At 32.4% G+C, this 21,070-nt stretch overlaps 1 protein-coding gene across 1 annotated transcript in view; it reads right to left on the reverse strand.

The window, feature by feature from the left end:
* Positions 1-7,694: 7,694 nt before the first annotated feature.
* LOC142334013 (uncharacterized) overlaps positions 7,695-21,070 on the reverse strand; it is a 37,893-nt gene continuing 24,517 nt past the window's right edge. Inside the window, exons 8-9 of the mRNA XM_075381680.1 lie at positions 19,549-20,971; positions 7,695-7,870 (exon numbers count right to left, since the gene is read on the reverse strand). Coding sequence (XP_075237795.1) covers positions 7,695-7,870; positions 19,549-20,971 — 1,599 coding nt within the window. The remainder of the gene's footprint in view (positions 7,871-19,548; positions 20,972-21,070) is intronic.

Raw genomic sequence — 21,070 nt, forward strand, 5'->3', positions numbered from 1 at the left:
ATTTTTTTCTGTGGGGGGCATAAAGTCTTCAGTAGTCGACCACAGTCAATTGCATTCAACGAGAAATTGAAGCAGTTCCACAAGTGATGATTGGGCGAGCAATGTCAAATTTTAGAATGAGGTTAAGCGACTGTGTGAGGAGTAATGGAAAACATTTGCACGACATACTATTCAAATAAAAAAAATCTATGTAAGTAATTCACTATAAATTTCAAAAATTGATCTTTAATTTGATATATTAAATGTTTTAATCGTACGAAACACAGTTTAATTATTATCCCTCAAAAATCGTCAGGTTTATATGCCCGATCCTGTATGAGCGTAAATGGAAGTGTAATCTTGTACAATCTCAGGTTGACCATTACTGAGATGTGTGGTAATTGAAACCCAACTACCAAAGAACACCGGTATCCACGATCTAGTATTTAAATCCGTATAAAAGTAACTGCCTTTACTGGGACTTCAACGCTGGAACTGTCGACTTCCAAATCAACTTATTTAGGAAGACGCGTTCACCATAGACGAACCCGGTGGGTTATACAACCTCACACTACCACATACACTCTCAACGGTGAAGAAGCCGGCACAAGATGTCGGGAATTAATTTACTTTTAATTTAAAATTCTATGTAAAATTACCTATTAGTCCAAGCAAAATACAAAGACGCCAAAATTCTCAGAAAAATCTGCTATATATGCCGGGTTATTTATTTAGTGGAATTTAAAAATTATTAATCGATGTCAAAATACATAATTTTTAATACAGGAGGCGGTAAAGAAGAATTAAAATACTGTATTTAAAAACTCAAGATTTCAACTACGAATGCACTTAACCGAAAAAACATCAATAACAGAATGAAAACATATATTTAGAGGAATTGTGGAAATCAATATGATAGGTTGAGAGTAATGGAAAGTGATCTTTTTGAGAAATACGTGTAACGTAATTAGTAAAGACATATTTAAATATGATGCGGTTACATAGAAAATGATACATAAGAACTTTCCCATAATAGGTTGTGCCATTCTAACGTGTATGTAGGAGAAAAGGGGCTGAACTGGAGACCACCCTAAGGAAGTTAGATTGTTGTCCAAGTCTTACGAAATGATATATTTGGAGCAATGTATAAAAAAGAGGGAAAATGTTTTAGTAGGAAGGAGACGAATGTTTTGGTGTGAGGGGGGTCACAAAATATACTGTATTATACAGTATAACTTAAAAAAATATGTTTTTGAAAACTAATAAAAAAATAAATAAATGAGCTCATTATTGATACGCAATAACAAAGCATAACTGTTACCAAATAACGATATTTTGGATTTTACGTTTTATACTTACATTCACTCTACCCTACCTCATTCGAAACTCCACTACAATATTTTCGTCCACCTATTACACACAAGTTTTTGGTATTGTTTTTTTTTTGGGGGGGGGAAATTATTCGCCAACTTTAATCTGAGGGATTTAAGATTCTTGAGATCCATAAGTAAAACAACTTATTAAAGTAACCAATTAAAAAAGAATTAGCATAATGTATAATAAGTTAGTGTATTCCAAAGGTATATACATTGTATTCATGTTTAAAGAGTCCATTGTCTAATTACTGTGTGTACTAAATATATATAATATCATATTTTTGAGGAGATATAGATCTATTGGGTATTTTGTCCCTAAATTAATCAATTTTAAATCGATCTTGAATAGTACATCTATGATTTATTAGAGTTATAGATATATATTAATAAATTAGCTAATATCAGGGATTTAACACAAAATCGGTCGGTTATAAATTGCAAATGAAAATAGTCAAATGAATAAAATATGTCATAAAAGTACATGTTATTTGCTACAAAAAACTGTTCCATTAAATATGAAAAATTGCATATTTTTTTGAGTTGTTTCAGTGTTTTGGATACAGTTTACCTATTACAAAAAAACACATTTCACTAACGGTGAACCAGTTTTTTTTTCATTTTCTCAATGAAGAGTTCTGACAATCTTTCCTAGATCCATAACCTCGATGCATCCTTCAGTTCATCACCCGTGGTGAAATGAATCTTTTTGAAATGATTGAGCATTATCGCGTTGCAGAATTATCGATTTCATGAATTATTGGATAAGATGCACATCTCCGAAGGTGTTTTAATGTCTCCTTTTAATGCACCGACTCGATCTCCTGGTAATCAGTAATGTACACTTGTTTCAAATCCCAGAACACTGTTAAGAGAATTTTCTTTTGTACAGGAATTTTTTTTTGAACTCTTTTTATTGTAGTGAACCGTAGTGCCGGTATTACGTGCTTTGGCGTTTCTCTCTCGTCTCAATAATAATGCAATAATTTCAATTCCTGTGACAATATTGAAAAGAAAGTTATCCCCTTTCTCAAAATAATATTGCCTAACCGGCGTATTTTAGCTGTTCACAAGATTACTTTCGTTGCTGTTACAAGATTTTTCTGCCGTAAGTTTGCGTGGTATCACCGTGAAAACTTTGACGGCGGCTCAGTTGTGTTCTTTATAATAATATGTTCTGTTTTTTATTTCTGCTATCTGGTGGCGAAGCCTTGTACTGCGATGCTACTACGATCATTTTCAAGTAATTCATTCGCGTCCTTTGGTGCTTCTCATCGATCAGAAACCTCGTTCCTCGCTCTTAGTAATTCCGCTTATTAAATAATCGTTCTATTTTTAACAAATTATGCAATAATTTTGAAACGAAATACAGTCGGCTAATTCTGTACTGTACATTGTAAAATTTAATAATAGAGGTACTAAATATTGTGATAGATGATAATCTTAGCCGTAACTATTCACATATGAACCAACTACTTGAAAATGTTTGAACCGTCATCACCCTAAAAACCTTTTACAAAATATCGTCTCGTATATTAATCGACTATGTAATAAAATGTACGACACCCCAAAAGAACCTGTACTGAGAGGCAGAACCACAGAACTGAATTTTATATACGGAAAAGGAAACGAGAAACAAAATAAAAATAATTGTTTTGTGTTTGAAACATGATACTGTAAACACACAAAATTCTTCTGCCCATTCAGAAATTTAAACTGGATATTTTTTTAATGTTAATTAAATAATAATAAAGTCATAAAGAAAATGGTAGTGCCCATTTAATTTCAGAAATTAAAATAGTATACGTAAACGAATAAATAAAAATATCAGCATTAACAAATATACAGTACTGATCAAAACGGACCAATCCGTAGATCATCTTTACTTTTTAATTCTATAATTTATATTAATGTGTAATCCTCTGATGGGATCAATTATTTTATTATTTTTTAACTGGATGATATTACTGTCAGAATTATTTCCAAGCGGCTGTTTTAATTTTAATATAATTATGGAGAGAGAAAAATCAAGTCGGCTGTAAAAAAATTAGTTATAACAAAATCTTTAACATCTATTTGTGTTCCTACTTGGTTAAAAATGTTCTAATCTCCTGCGGAATAGATACATGCTTTTCATTATTTTTTTATGTTGAGGTAAATCTTGATCCAAGAACTTGATTCGATCAACACTTGGAGCCGTCAGTGTTTGGGCCGATGTGTGAACTCTTTATTTCTTATTAGATAAGTTCATAATTAGAAAGCTACGGCTGAACAGCTTTTCAGGTTATACTTTCACTCACAGTCCCATTAAATGCAGTAATATTATGTTTTGAAATACTTGATCGCGATAACGTGTACGAGATAATTTTTTTACTTGGTGAAAAAGAACAAAATAAATTAAATCATTTTGAAAAATAAAAAAATTAGTTTATTTTACAGAAGTATACATTTTCTTTTCAGCACCAAACGTAACCAATATGGAGCAGCTTATTTTAAACCATCGATTAGGACAAATAAAAGCTACATGAAAGTCAAGAATAGGCGATGTCAATACAGGTTAGGCAAATACAACTGAAAACGAAATATATGCGAGGTAAAATAATATAGGAATATAGGCGAGGTTTATATATATATATATATATATATAGGTGACATCAATATAGGCGAGAGTTTGCCTCTCATTTCTGACCCAGAACCCAAACCCCCAGTCCAATCCACTGAAAAGATATCGAAATCTCCTTTCACCTTTATCGGATTTCGATAAAGGTGGTCGGACCCTACCACCATGCAGAACCCCCCGACCTGACTTTGATTCTACCTCGATCGGAACTCGACCCTTTATTTTAATAGTTATAGTTTATTTAGGTTAAGTTACACTAAAACTGACTTTACCCCCACCGGGTTGGTCTAGTGGTGAACGCGTCTTCCTAAATCAGCTGATTTGGAAGTCGAGAGTTCCAGCGTTCAAGTCCTAATAAAGCCAGCTGCTATTTTTACACGGACTTGAATACTAGATCGTGGATACCGGTGTTCTTTGGTGGTTGGGTTTCAATTAACCACACATCTCAGGTATGGTTGAACTGAGAATGTACAAGACTACACTTCATTCACACTCATACATATTATCCTCATTCATCCCGTATTATCTAAAAACGGTAGTTACCGGAAGCTTAACAGGAAAAGAAAGAAAGACCGACTTTACCTGAACACGACTCTTTGTTTTAATAGTTTTAGTTTTTTTACATAAGCTACCTTACCACAACCGTTTATTTTAACATTGTTAGTTTTTACGTTAGATTTATGTTAACTCATATTAGTCAAGGTAGGTTAGTAATGAGGGAGGGGTTTTAGTCGGTGCGAGCCCGACACTCCCGGTTGTACGGGCAAGCGGAGCCTGATAGAACTTTCCCGTCCGCCAACGTACAAAAAAAAAAAAATTGTTGGGATTAATTAGGATAGTGAAGGGGAAGAATTTATAGTCAGTAGAAATTTGACATACCCTGTAGCACGGACTATGGGAATATTTAGAGAATTGTTTCTACTTCTGCGCAAAAAAAAATTACAGAATCTCTAATCCCATTTTATTGCGCTTACAAAACTTTCATTTCCAGTGGTATACAACACTATCTTCAGTTGTGGATAATAAACGAGATGTAGCTGTTTCATATTAGTGACCGTCTAGCTTTCATAACTCAATAATTTTGAAGAACTTTTTTCTAAATAAACTTTTTATTCGATAATTATTTTTCATATTTATTCTGTTTCGTTAAAATAATAGTTTTTTAATTAGCGTTTTAAATACGTTAAAAAAAGTTGTAACATCACGGGCTGAAAAATGTATGTCCATGTTAACAACAAATGAAGTAACATCAAATCGGGATAAAAATGAGTAATATTTTTCTACCCTTAGATTTAGTCATCAGTTAACGTAAACGTTTCAAATAGCTGTTCAAAGAAACTCTTAAATGTGCTAATTTTTCCTAATCTTCTTACTTAGTAGTTTCATGATATGGGATCTCTAATAATATATTACAATTTAATATCGTTACATGGTTAAAATTCGCCAATTAATTGCGTAGGGGGCTTACAGATTGAACTTTGCGAGATCGCTATGCGTAAGAGGTTCGATGATGTCTTGTTACAGCATGCTATGATGTATCCGGTGAACTGCCAGCTTTTTCTCGTTGGTAAAGATTTTATTTTGGTTCTGTTAGCATGTCTGTGCAGAAAGGATCATTGACAATTCGCAAACGATCACATCACGTTGTTGGCCGTACGTATGATGAGAATTTGACATGCATCGGATTTATTTTTTGGTTGAACGAATTCATGGGCAGCCATGAATTGGGAAGGTACTGTAAAAGGGCTGTCCGCAGGGCAGTTATTGTGAGTAGTCAAGTTTGAATCACTTGTGAAGCTGAGGTTGCTCAGCGGGTGTCGCATCGTTGCTTATGCTGACGATGGACGAGGGAGGCTTGTGGAAGGAGGTTGAATTCCATGCCGCTCAAGCAAGCAGGATACACGAGATAAAGGATCATCAATTTAAGACGTCGTTTAGCTCGGAGAAGACCATGATCATGCACCTCAAAGACCGTTTGGCATGAGGCGGCCAGTTGGCGTATCGATGTTTCCAAAGGGAAATATATTCTAAGTCCTCAAAGAAACAATTATAAGGGGGATCACTTTTTCTGACTTCCTGATCGTCCCAGACCAAAACCACCCCGGATCTCCAACGATCCGGGCCTCCGCTACATCCTGACCCCAAATCCAAAAAAAATCTTTGCCAGGCCAAATCTTGCCGATTCTAGACGTTTCACTTTTTTTGGGTAGCGTGTTTTTGGTCAGGGGTCGAACAGGTCAGAAATGGCGTGAAACGCCTAAAAACGGAAGGACTTGACCTGGCGAAGATTTTTTTTGGGGGGGGGGGTGAAATTTTTGGATCTGGGGTCAGGAGATAGCGAAGGCCCGGTTCGGTGGAGATCCGGGGTGGTTTTGGTCTGGGACGAACAGGAAGTCAGAAAAATGAGAAAAAGTTGTCTCCCCTTTATAATTGTCTCTGTAAGGACTTAGAATATATTTCGTGTTCGAGACATCGATTCGCCGCATACCCCTTTAGCTCGAGTATCTTGCATGCTTCAGTGACTTGGAATTCAACCTCCGACCACGAGCCTCTCTCGACCAGCAGAACACCGTCGGCCAGGTGAGTTCTGAACTATTTTTAGGCGTCCAATCTGTGGGCAGGTAATTTTGCTGACTTCTCTTTGTGTAAGGCCAAAGAATTTGTAGATGTTTAATGTTGTTACAAATGCTGCCAGTTTGGACACACAGCTGAATTGTGTAATAATCTGGTGGTAGTGTGCTTTCACTTTGTTGATGAGATTCATAAAGGAGACGAGTATCCTAAGAAGTCAGAGGGCCCAACTTGTGTTAACTGCGGACTTCTTTGGAAGGACCACAAGTACACTGTAAATAGTAAGTATTGTGTGCGTTAAAAGCGGGCTCTCATAATAATTACAATTTAATATCGTTAGATGGTTAAAATTCACCAATTAAATTGCATAGGGGGCTTATATTGCAGATTGAACTTTGTAAGATCGCCATGCATAGGGGGTTGGATGTTGTCTTGTTGCAGCATCCTATGTTGTATCCGGTGAACTTTTTCTTGTTGGAAAAGATTTTATTTTGGTTCTATTATCTCATGCTATTATGTGAAGTTTTTATCATAGTCATTGTGATCCAAAAACTATACATTAACAATAACTTACTATGAGTCAAATAAAAAAAGAGGAGGAGGTCAAATTGATGGATTCAGAAAAGTACACGAAATGGTTATGGGAGAAGTGTATTCCTAACTTTCCACTTTGGTCGGTCATCGTACTAGATAACGCATCTTATCACAACGTTCTACTACAAAAGCAGCCAAATTCTAACTCTTTAAAAAGCAATATGATTAAGTTAGCTGAACAATAAATTAACTGTTTTCCTGCTATGACAAAAACCAAATTATGATATTATAAAATTACACAAATGATTTGGAGCCAAGTGAAAGGGCAAACAGATAAAAGATGTACAACTCTTAACATGTCAGGCGTTCTTAAATTAACAATTTATATAATCCACCTTACCAGCACATTGATACATTCTCCAGATCTTTCAGCTTACTTGGAAGCCATCAGCAGGATTTAAAATTAATGTATTAAAGTCAAAGTTAAAAAAAATATTTAAAATTTAAAAACAGTCATTACTGTCCTTGTCCTACTAGTATACTGAAGCATCTTCTTCAGTATACTAGTAGAATCGGAATAAAACATATCAGCGGTACCATGTTTGAGAAACTAGTTCTTAAGTTAGCTGAAGAGGACTTTCATAGTGTCTGAAGCTGAGTGGAGCAATGTCTGCAAGAATTTTGTCAACATTGAATAAAAATACCCTGAAGATGAACGAACATTTATATGATGTATACATCAACAATTTTGTTATAAATGTGAATTCAGAATCGGACACAACCTCTTTAGAATCTACCAATGTAATAAAGTAGAAAAAATAATTATTTAAAGTACTTTAAAACAATATATTAATTGGAATACTAAACTAGTTTTAATTAAATAGAAACTTATATATTTTCAGTTATAAGTATCTTCTATATTAAACTGACAATGTTTTCAGTCAGCCTAGAACGTACCAAATGTTTACTGAATGCTATTAGTTTTTTGTGTCAACTTACGTACTGATAGTTATACAAATATTTTTGATTAATTCAAGTAATTCCAGTCAAACCATTAAATATGAATACAAACCTCAAATTTGTATCCTCCTTTGAAGAAAGCCAATACAGGTTTAGTTTATGGTTCAATACAATGTTTATTAGCGATTTGAGTTCCGATACCAGCATAAAGACAGGACTGAAGATTGTAAAGTTAGAGAGCTAGAAATCCTATAAACGCACCCTATAACCTATAAACGTTACCCTATAACGCATCCATAGACTCATCCACCAATCGGCCTAACAGTTTCCACCTTGGGTTATAATTGTTTCATAAGGTGTCACGACACCATTGGGTGTAAGTGTAAGATGTTGTATTGCAGTGTAAGGGTTATGTTGTAATTTTTGTAGTGTGTACTGCATAAAAGGTTCAGTAACTCAGCTTATAGTGGGAAGAAAAGATGCTGAGGCTAAAACAGGCTGGTTTTACGTCTCACAGCTTATTTGAGTATAACAGAGGTGTATTTCCTCTCAGTTTACATATTGGTATAGTGCCTAACAATAGTTACATTAACACAAGAATAATGTCCATATACTACGTTCAATATGTATACGGAAGATAGATACTGAAATAGATATAGTTATGATATGTTATATGGAAATAAGGAATACGGCCCACCAAGCATGAGATTTCGTGGATATAAAGCAAAGTTTGACGGTGACAACCTTAAAACAGAAGATTATAAACTTAGTATCTGACTAGAGGAGTGCAATATTTTCTCTTAAAGAATACAAATAAAAAGTTTACATTTAATTACATTGTGAAACTGTTTGATGTAAATGATAAGGTGAAAGGAGGTTGTTTTAAGGTATATTAAGACTAAAACGACTAATATCATCTACAGACTATATTCAAAAATTAAAAGATAAATAATATAATTATCTATTTGTAAATGATAATACTACATTAAAAAAATAAACATAATAAAATAATTTTGTTAATTCTTTATTGTATACCTTACAATTATATCATATGGCACTAATCTTCTTTTCAACAAGAAAACCAATTACATATAATTCATTGTTTTTTTCAGGTATTAATTTGTAATGGAATTGCTTCACATTTGTACTCTATAATAGATATTTGTACTTCTATAATACATACATTCATAATTAATATTTTTGAATTATTTTTTGTTTTTAATATTTTCATTACTTTATTTCATGTGGTTATAATTTAAATAATTAATAACTTAAACATATCTAATTCTATAATTAATTGTAATATTTTATGATTCTGCTCTAATTAAGGTTTTACCACTGTTTCCCTTGATGGATCTATGAAAATTCTGGGGCAGATCAACTTTTAACAGTGGTATATCATACCTTACCGTACCTGAAGAACTCTATATTTATAATGCATTGATCAGAACAAAAAATTAAATTATTTATTTACTTTTTACTTTTACTGCAAGTTTTTTTATTAATATATAATTTCATTATTCATGTCTAACCCTTCCTAAAAAAAAAATCTGCCTGAATTTTTATTATTTAAAATTAAGATTTTTTAAAAACCTATCCTACGCTTGAAGATAGCTAAACACTAATTTTTTTCACAAATCTAAAAGATAATCTTAACTATAGTTTGAATGTAAAATAGATATATAAGAAATATATTACTAAGTACCACTTAAATAAAAAATTAAAGAAACATTTTCTCACAGAACTACAAAGGATGTTAACATACATTATTTTACATTAAATATGAACATTGTTAATATGTTTTTTATAAACAGAAGATTTCTTACAATCATTACAGTCAAATTTTCTTTCATTAATGTGAATGGTAAGACGAGTAATTAAAACATTATAATTAAAGTTTTCCGACAAAAATTACAAATATGTATTTTGGAATAGACATTCATATGCTTCCTTAAAATACATCTATAATTAAAAGAATCTTGACGCAACTGAATAGCTACCGCAATCATGTAATCTGACGCCTTGCAAATTTTCATTCTTTTGTAACAAAAAAGATACGGTATTTCCTTTAAATACAAGTGACCCGAACCATCTCAAGCTTTTAAATACTTTGCCTAATTTTATAAATCAGGATAAAACTTTATTAAAAAAAAAATGTACTTCCATCGGTTATATACTGAATGAACACGCATAAGAGCAGAATGATAATACTTTTAACTCTTCTTCTGATGTGAATTGGACATAATAAACGTTTTCTGTATTAACTATTTTCTAATTAATAAATAGAGAAACAGAATTTTGCTCCACCCGGTAACCACCTAAGAATTGTTTCATACTAACAAAGATGTATTATTTACACGATTAATAACGCATTTCAGCCAGGCTCATATGTTGCTTGCATGTAATTTCACGTAAAAAATGTTACATCACGTCGAATATTATATTCAGCATCCGTGAATATATGCTGATATATAACTATGCTATATATAACTATATATAAATATGCTAATAACATACTATTCAGCATAGTGGATTTTCCACTACGCTTGGTACAGGGGCTGGCTTTATAGTAAACATCACTGCTCTCGGAGAAGTCTACTCTAACTGGTGTCTGTTGCGCCTTGTTATCTCTATATGCATTACAGTTATGAAAAGAGACTGGGACATATATTGTAACGCTACATGTAAACATGTCCCTTTCTACTCTGAAACAATATACACCGCTTCAACTCAGTAGGAAATATTCATTCGCTCAAATATTGCATAAGATTAACATTTTCACTTTCCTGTCTGTATAGCGATATAGTTCTAGAAGGAGAAGTATTGAATTCGGTCTGATTTGGGCATTTGTGGTTTTCAACCGATCTTCAAGTTTTGACACCTAAGGAACCCAAAAAACCAGATGGAAATTATCCGGATGCTCGTATGTACGTGTGTGTGTGTTCAGTGTTGACTTCTTAATCGCCTTATATCTCCAGAACAGGACCGATTTTGATCAAACTTTTTCTTGTTCTATATGTGGGGTTGATGCTATTAAATTTTTAACTTAAAAAAATCAAGGAGGTGAGACTGTAGAACGAGGTTACCCTCAGTATCTCAAATTTTCGTCTGATTAAGGTGATATTTTTCTTAGGCAATTTGTTAACCGATTAAAGAATAACAATATTTGCAAAATCACAGCCCTGCCCCAAAAATGCTGTTGAAGTCGTCTGCTTAGTTGTGACGTCTCAGGTGAATGGTAGAATTAAATAAATGAATATTTAAAGTGTATATAAATGTAACTCTGTCTGCCGGGTCTCCAACTCGATTGCCCGGTCGAATCGGTACCTAGTGCGTTAGCCTCGTGGCTACACCGGTCTGGCGACCGTACAAATGAAATGTGTTCTATATAACTTGTAAAATAACATTATTTTAGTTAGTGCCGACCGTCGCCACTAGTATTACCAAACCTGCGTGAATTAAATACGGTATGCGCACGCGCTTTATTTATAATCATTGAATTAAACAAAGGAAAAAATATCTTATTTAAATAAAGTGATAAATATTTTTAATTAACTTGTGTGTGTAAGCCGTGCATCAGAAACAACTGTTGTAATGTTTTTTTTTTTTATTACATTAGAACTAAATAAAAAATTTAACAAAGAAACAAAATTAGAAATTTTCTTTAACAACATTTAATCCAACATAGTAACATCATTATTTTTAAATTCACTTCTATTTGAATACTGATAGGAGTACATATATCCGACTTCGCTTAAAAACTAAAAAGTTATAAAAGTCCAGCCTAACAAAGCTTACAAGTTTGCAGATTATATAAAAAGAAAAAAAGGGCTTTTGCAGTTAAATAAAGAAAACAAAAGCCACATACAAGGAAAAGACCTACATAGATGATTTAAATATCAAAGTCTTCAGAAAACAGCAACAAACTAATTGAAAAAAGGTTAATCGGTTAATTAACAACACTTAAGACAAAGAAAACACTTCTTAACCGTTCAAAACAAGGTTTTAAAACTAAGGGAAACAAGAAATCCAACTTAAATAAACATTTAAAAAACCGAGAGACTTCATAAAGAAACAATCATATTTCAAGAAACAATCTTGAAATATTTCATTTAAATAGAAGAAAGGCAACAGTTTAACAAAAGCTTTAAGAAGAAACTTTGGTTTTTACAAAGGAGACAAAGTAGAAAAATAAAACTTAAAATGGTTGACACAACTATAATATAAGGAAAAAGGTATTTTTAAACTAAATGAAAACTAACATAATGCAAGTAAAAGAAAAATAACAACAGAAATGGTAAAACCATAAAGTTAGCGGAAGGATGTGGTTAAGCATGGTGGGGTGGAGGGACCCTATCACAAAAATTATCATGTTTTTCTATTTTTAGATATTTATCTACAAGATGTAAATAAGCGTTTAATGAACCAAAAGAGACTTAAGAAACCACCTTGAAATAAAATATTTCACAAATGAAAGGCAATCTGAAAAAACTTCCAAGTTTCCAGGTTACATGGAAAGAAGAAAATAATTTCTAATTAATTAAATAAAGAAGACAAAGCTATAAATAAGGAATAAGATCTACGTAGATAATTTAAATATCAAAGTAGTTTACAAGAAACAACTAATCGAAAAAGGTTTAATCGGTCAATTAACAACACTTAAGAAAAAGAAAGCTTCTCAACTGTTCAAAGCAAGGTTTCAAAATCGAAAGGAACAAGAAAACAGACTTACACATAGTAAATAAATATTTAATTAACAAAAAGGACTTTATGAAAACATATGTCTTTTATATGTCCTTACATATAAACATAATATAAGATATATGGAGAGGAAAAGTAAAACAGAAATGGTAGAATCATAACAATAGCAGAGGGGGTAGGATAAAGTGACATGGGGTGGAGGACCGCCGTGCCAGATTCAATTCAAGATCTTAATTAAATATTTTATTTTTTAATAAAATTTTTAATATTCTGATTAAACGGTAAGAACATTTTTTAGGGATTCTAATATTTAATCGCTTTCCGTTTAAAAAAAAAAAATTTAAATATTTATAGAAAATTGGCTTAGTTTGTCATTATGAAGTTTAAAATTAAATTATAATCAAAACACTTTAATAGACAAATAGATTTTAATAAAACTTCATTTTGGGATTATAAATTATTCTTCCTAGTTTTCTAAAAAATATTAAATCTTAGAAAGCCTGAAAATTTTGATAACTATTTCACTAAATCTCATGTACATTTCTTCCATTTTTTTGATATTGTCTCTAAATGTGTAAATAATGTTTGAGTTATTTTATATTAAAAGTGTTTGGAGAGTCCTTGCGTTCCGTTTTTAAATCAATAATACTCCATAATTATTTATAAAACATTTACACAAAAAAAAACTGATTAAAAAAGGCTGTTAATTAACAACACTTAAGAAAACACTTTAAAAGGAAGGTTTTAAAACCTAGAGGAACAAGACAACAGATTTATAAATTCTAAACATTTAAGAAACCAAAAGAATATAAATTAAAAGATAAATCTATGTCTTTATTTCGGTTTTTTTGTCTTCAGTCATTTGACTGGTTTGATTCACATTCCTAAACTAGTCCCAACCATTTCATTTCGGTATATCCATATATATTTATTTAATTTAACCATATCATTGCGGCATTGCAATGTTCCCGATGAGCCCTGCAGGCCGTGGTATGTGACTATTTGTCCAACTGTATGGCTCTGTTTAAGGATGCGCACCTAGATGTGGAAAAATCAGTCACTAGGGGAAGCCTACAGGGTTCCATTATCGGTCCCTTGCTGTGGAACCTGGTATTCGAGATTTCTGGGATTAACATTTCCAGAAAAAGGGGTCACGGCCCAGGCTTTCACCAAAATGACTGTCTCCTGTTAGTTCGTGGTAATTGACAACCACAGCTAGAAGATCGGGCACAAGCGTCTTTGTCAACTGCAGAGGGCTGGATAGACATGCAAAATTTAAAGATTTCTGTGCCCAAGACGAAGTGTATGCTTCTCAAGGGTGCAAACAAATTATCGTACAGTCGTCACTCCCATGTTAAGTATAAAGACTGTGTAATCAGTCGAGTTAGAGTTTATAAATATCTAGGTGTTTTGTTTGATGAGAAGTAGCTGTTTAACAGCAAGTAGAGCATTGGAGGCCATCTCTGTGATGCACAAGCTTAGGAGGATTGCTCGGAAGGATTACGGCTGTCAGGCCGTCATTTGTAGATGGTGTACCGAGATGTCTTCGAAGGTATGATCTCTTATGCTGTGTCCGTTTGGGCGCATAGGTTGGAAAGAAATCGAGAACTTGTTAAAAATTTAAGGAGTGCCCAGTGCAAAGCCTTAATCGTATGCGCTGGTGTGTTAAAAACAACCTCCTACGAGGCTACCACCGTATTGGGAAAGACTCTCCCAATCGATTTAGTGATGAAAGTTCAGATGGCCATGTGGAAGTTGCGAAGAGGCAGGAGGCCGAGGTATTTGGAATACGGTTTTGAACCGGAGCGGAAAGGTGATCACAATGCACCGGATCTAAATTTTGTTCAGTTGCCCATCTCCCACCTAAGGAGGAGGCTTTACAGCCTCACGACGGATGCATGGCAGCAAGAATGGCACATCACGACTAAGGGAAGGTCCTTGGATAGATTTATACAGGACTTGAGGGGGATGGTATGCCTCTCCTTCGTTTTTAAGGGTAACGGGTGCCCAGGTGTTCTCCAACCACGCGAGCTTGAACCAATATTTGTTTCAGTTCCGCCTGGCAGCTGATGAGCTGTGCATCTGCGGGGAGGTCCAGTCTAACAAACATATGATGTTCTATTTGACCGGTTTCTAAAAACCATCTCAGATTATTTAGTGGTGTTTATCAAGCTGTCAAAAAGTGGTTCTTCTAATTCTTTTTGGCATATACGCCAAAGATGTTTAAAAGCCCTGAAAAATCAATTTCAAGGCAAAATTTACAGTTAGCAATTCAAAAAAATAACTGGTTGCACAAGCGTTTATGCCTTCACGCTTACAAAATAGGCTATTTGACAGTGTGAATAATAATATCATAATTATTGATAACCGCATAGATTATGGGGTTTAAAAGTGATTTGAATTAAAATAACTAAAAAATAATGGATTATTTATTTATTAAAAACCCGAAAAAACTTAAAATTTTTTTTAGCTGGCGCCATGTGATCGAAAACGGTCTGGATTGGCTGAATCTATGATGACGTCACACGTCAGTAAATATGTCTGTCATTGATTGCCGTTCCTTGGTGTCTTGTGATTCTGAAACTTTTAATTCGTATAATATCGAGGGACAGTATGGTGGTATTTTACGATTTTTAGGTTACATTTTTGTATTCTATTTATCATGGAATGGAACTTCCTGAAAGCAAGTAAAGTACAAAAAAAAATTAATAAGTTTCTTACATAAAAATGATCATGGTTACTAAAAATAGACTTTCCCGCTTGTGGGAATTATGAAAAATCAGAATTCTCTTATAAAATTAATTTTCAATTACGAGTTAAGAAATAGAAAAAGGTGACGAGCCAAAACATAAAAAAAAAATATGCTGAAATAAATTATCTTCTACATTGTTCGTAAACAAGAAAATAAAGGAAGATTACAATAATGACATATAAACATAGTAAAATGATATTTTTAAAAATGCTACAACCTCAAAACCACCTAATTTTTATATAAGGCCATCATACTCAAACCCCCATGGTTGGATGGTTGGGACACTAAAAATTTTAAATGAAAAGGATAAGATTACACATCATTTTTAAAACACATTGATCAAAAAACATTTTAAAATTAAAAACCACGATTCAAACCTAAAACCTGAATGTACACACACATCTACCACTCTCACTACAAGGCTGGACAAAGTGAGGAGCTTGAATTTAGTTTTAATCATCGTTAACTAGTACAAAGATAAACAATAAACTTGCATCTGGTCACACTAAAATACAATCAATTTGTTTTTATGAAAAAATGGGGTAAGTTTTAAATAAAAATCAACCAGTTTTCTGTGGAACATTGTTAATTAGATTAAAAAATACATAACTTAGATTAAACAAATAAATAAATAAATAATGTATACCTGAGAATTAATTTATAATGCTAATATTTTAGTGAATGAAGTTTTGACTTCACAGACACATTGTAAAATCAAACTATATCATTCTGAAATCTTATACATTATCAACAAAATCTTATTTATTAAAAACACATACAAAATCACAATTGAAATTCAAATCAATTGTACTTTTTATTGCAATAAAATGGTCTATTTCACAAAGAAAATTAATTTCTAAAAAATTTGGAAATTTTTTTTTATGTCACAAAAACTTGCGATACTAAAATTTTAGTAATTACTTTTTGAGAACTATTAACTGCAAAAAATCCAAAGAAAAGCTATACTGTTAAAACCAGTAAGTAAACAAGAAAACTCAAGCCCCCAAATAAACAAGAAGTAAAGAAATCGGATCTCTAAAAAATAATAAAGCATCCAGTGAGGAATCAATGCAACTTTTGAAATTATGATGATTAACTGATTAATGTATGATCTATTAGAAAAATTATTTTTTGAACATTTGGAGGAAAGAAAAAATCCCACAGAATGGCAGTTTACCCAAATTCATCCTTTTTAACAAAACAGAAGTTAATAATTACAGAGGCATTTCTCTTCTTTCAGTAACCTTTAAAAATCTTATAAAAGTTGTAGAGAAGAGAAATGGAAATCAATAAACAATTTGGAGAATATATCAGAGTTGTATAGAAAGGGAAGACCTTGGTGGAACAAATAGCTTGTGTAAAATTAATAATCTGAGTTAGAATGGTGAAATACAAGAATTATACAATTAAATTTTAAAAAGGTATATGGTTCTGCTGGGAAATAGAAATAAATGATAAATTTTTAACTGAACAAACAATTTCCAATGCATTTTCTAACGCTTAATTTATTTTGAATTGTCGGAACAATTAAAATCAAGAAAGGCATAAAGTAACGAGGCTGTTGACTCTGATCACCTTTGATTGTGTTCTAGATAGTCGTAAAACATGTTCTAGATAATCGTTGGTGGGAGGTGGCGTAGACTAACAGGTGCAGTTATCTACTGACATTGCAGGACATCTGATTGATGATGGGCCCCATTCTCAAGACATACAATGAAAATTATACAGATAAATGTGAACTGTAGTGCTGTGGCACACGATCTAGTTTGGAAGATGGTGATGAAGGAGCAGATAAAGTTATTGGCTGTCAGAACCAAATGTAAGGAAAGTGGCGGCTCACACTTGGGAAGTTGACCAGGAGGTAGATGCCGCAATTTTGAACGTCTCGGGCAGGTTCGTCCAGCTGTGGACAAGGAGAGGTAAAAGATTTGTTCGATAGAGCTCACAGATTATGTATGGAATATATCTTCCCAAACTCAGGTACCGCCCAATTTCGTGAATTTGTGGATGATCTAAAGACATGGATTTGGAGGTGCAGAAAACCAATAATGTTAATGGGGGACTTGTACTCAGAAAGCCTTGAATTAGGCGGCAGGACCTTATTGAGTAGGGGGTTATGAAATGGTGTCGATGTTTGCGGCACTAATTGCGTGTAATAGGAGTCATGCCCCTATGTACGCTGGCCGAGGAAAAGGCTCTATTGTGGATGTTACGGCAGTTTGGGAACAAATCTTGCCACTGGTGTCAGGATGTAAGGTATGGCAGGCAGAGTTAGCAACAGATCATATTGCGGTAACATTTGTGCTGGGGGATGCCCGGCTAGGCAAGTTAGGGTACCGCACTGGAATCCATCCTCACAAAAAGCCAAAGAGGTGGTAGATGAGGTCTCAACTATGTTTTCTGAGGATCTGGAAGTTACTGTGAAGGGATGGTCAGAATTTCTCGAGAGTTTGCCAGCGGGCTAATTGGTGTAGGGGCCCAGAAAAGAGAAAAGTGTACCGGTGGTTCCGCCCTGTCATTGCTGAGAAATGATCAGCAACATTATCCACATGGAGGAGACTGCAGCAAGACACGAGGAGGAATGGACAGATAGATGTTCAGTTGCGTGATGAAGAATTCTTCAGAGATTCTTAAATATAAATCTCTTAAATAGATAACAAAAAATTTCTTAAAGAAATGTAATAAAGTATTTTTTTTTAGATTCTTAATTTTTTTAGGGAGGTTGTGTAAAACATTTTTACCTTGTTGAGTAAAAAAATATATAACATTTTTAAAAATATTTTCTGACAGTATATACTTTCAAAAATCAATTCATATTTGCGGAGTTAAAGTTAACTTATAGTAGAGATGCAGATAGAATTTCAGAACACAGTGAGTAACCTGGCATCAAGTTTCTGCCCTCTGTTGTTAGTACTGTGAACAGAATATATATATTTAATATAACTACTGTGATCTGAGATGTATATTTAAAAATGTTATTTTTGTTTAATTTCAAGGTTATCAAACATTTTTAATCATGTTTGTTAATGTGAAAGAAAAAGTGGAAAATTATTCACAACCAGGAGATAACAATAAAAAAAAATTTTTACATAAGTTGATATATAAAAGAAGTAGTCACTTTTTTATAAGTTTGTAATTAAAATCTAATAAAGATTTTGAGGTCAACATTGATAACAGGCACATGTATCAGATATATACTTCTTGTTTGGTTTTAATATTTGAAAATAATACTAAAATGTAAGATACATTATGTGAAGCAGTAAACTTTAATAAAAAATCAGAATGCTTTAGATTCATTAAAGATCAGTGTTATTTGTGAAAGTGCATTTCAGATAAACAATGTCAAAAACAACTCTCACTTGTGAAATTTACACACATTGTGTCTAGACCACTTATATGAACTGGTGCAATTCCGCACTACCTATCAAATTATCTGACTGGTATGGTTATGGGCTAAAAAAGGTTCATAAATGTCATCTGCATATTTATAAACTAATGATATATAAATCTAATTTTTTTAAGTAGTTTATATGCAAGGCTGGCCTCTGTGGTGGGTTCTAGTGTCTCGGCCTTTAAACCGGATGTCCTGGGTTTAGATTGTAATCAGGTATGGTATTTTTCACGTTTCACAAAACTGCCATTTCATCTCATCCTCTGATGCAATATCTAATGGTGGTATTACATCAATGAGAATGGTGGTTAATGTTAAATTACAAACATTAGATAAATTTTGTTATACTTATTTTGAATTATGTAAACTTGAAAGAATGCTATTCATTTTTTCTTCTTAATCAAATTTCTTAATATAAGATTTTTAATGGTCATAACAATTCTCTAATATGGATATTATTGAGATTTCTTTTTAAAGTATAAAATCTCTTTGACCAACATTACAAACAATTTTTCTCCTTGATGGGCAAATTAATATGTACCTTTAAATTAGAAAGACGATTAAAAACATTTTGCCAGAAGTTACAAACAATTTTTCTCTTTTGTATGAATATTAATATGTCTATTTAAACTGTTTTTACGATTAAATGACTTTTGACAAAAGTTACAAATATAATTTTTTTCTTTGGTATGAATATTTAAATGTAATTTTAAAGCAGAACTCTGATTAAAAGTCTTCTGACAAAAGTTACAAATACAACTTTTCTCTTTTGTATGAATATATAAATGCGATTTCAAATTAGATCTTTGATAAAAAGTCTTCTGACAAAAGGTACAAACATAATTTTTCTCTTTTGTATGAATATTAAGATGCGTCTTTAAACTAGAAGGATAATTGAAAACCTTTTGGCAGAAGTTACAAACATAATCTTTTCCTTTAGTATGAGTATTAATATGTGTCCTGAAAGTCATTTTATGATTAAATGACTTTTGACAAAAGTTACAAGTATAATTTTTTTCCTTGGTATGAATATTTAAATGTAATGTTAAAGCAGAAGTTTGTTTAAAAGACTTCTGACAAAAGTTACAAACATAACTTTTCTCTTTTGTATGAATATTAATAATATGTTCCTTTAAATTGTTTTTATAATTAAATGACTTTTGACAAAAGTTGCAAACATAATTTTTCTCCTTTGTATGAATATTTAAATGCGATTTTAAATTAGAGCTTTGATTAAAAGTCTTCTGACAAAAGTTGCAAACATAATGTTTATCTTTTGCATGAGTATTAATATGCGTCGTTAAACTTTTTTTATGATTAAATGATTTTTGACAAAAGTTACAAATATAATTTTTTTCCTTGGTGTGAATATTTAAATGTAATTTTAAAGTAGAACTTTGATTAAAAGTCTTCTGACAAAAGGTACAAACATAATCTTTCTCTTTCGTATGAATATTAATATGCGTCTTTAAACAGTTTTTACGATTAAATGACTTTTGACAAAAGTTACAAACATAAACTTTTTCTTTGGTATGAATATTTAAATGTGATTTTAAAGTAGAACTCCGATTAAACGTCTTCTGACAAAAGTTGCAAACATAACTTTTCTCGTTTGTATGAATGTTAATATGCGTCTTTAAACTCTTTTCATGATTAAATGACTTTTGACAAAAGTTACAAATGTAATTTTTTTCCTTTGTATGAATATTTAAATGTAATTTTAAAGTATGACTCCGATTAAAAGATTTCTGACAAAAGTTACAAATATAATTTTTCTCTTTGTTATGCGCAATAAGGTGGGTTTTTAACTCATTACCGTGAACGTTGATGCGTCTCTTTAAATAACATTTACAACTGCATCTTTCATTGCAATATTCACAAATCAATTTCTTTCCTTCCTGGATAGGTAACGTGCTTTCACTGCTTATATTCTCAACTAAATTTTCTTCTGTCGTTACATCACCATATGCACACTTACATTCACTGGATTTTTTTTTTATAATTCCATCATGCACAGAATTATTTATGCATCTCTTGCAGGTAATACAATGCTTGGTACTTCCCTTGATGGTTCCTTTATTGATAGTAACCTGTAAGATTAAAAATAACTAATAATTACAATCGCAAATGAAAGAAACAAACCAAAAATCAATGTCCGATTATGACGGAACAAAAATGGCACCATCAGT

This window comes from Lycorma delicatula, chromosome 13, assembly GCF_047948215.1.
Source record: "Lycorma delicatula isolate Av1 chromosome 13, ASM4794821v1, whole genome shotgun sequence".
In the NCBI taxonomy this organism is placed as follows: domain Eukaryota; kingdom Metazoa; phylum Arthropoda; class Insecta; order Hemiptera; family Fulgoridae; genus Lycorma; species Lycorma delicatula.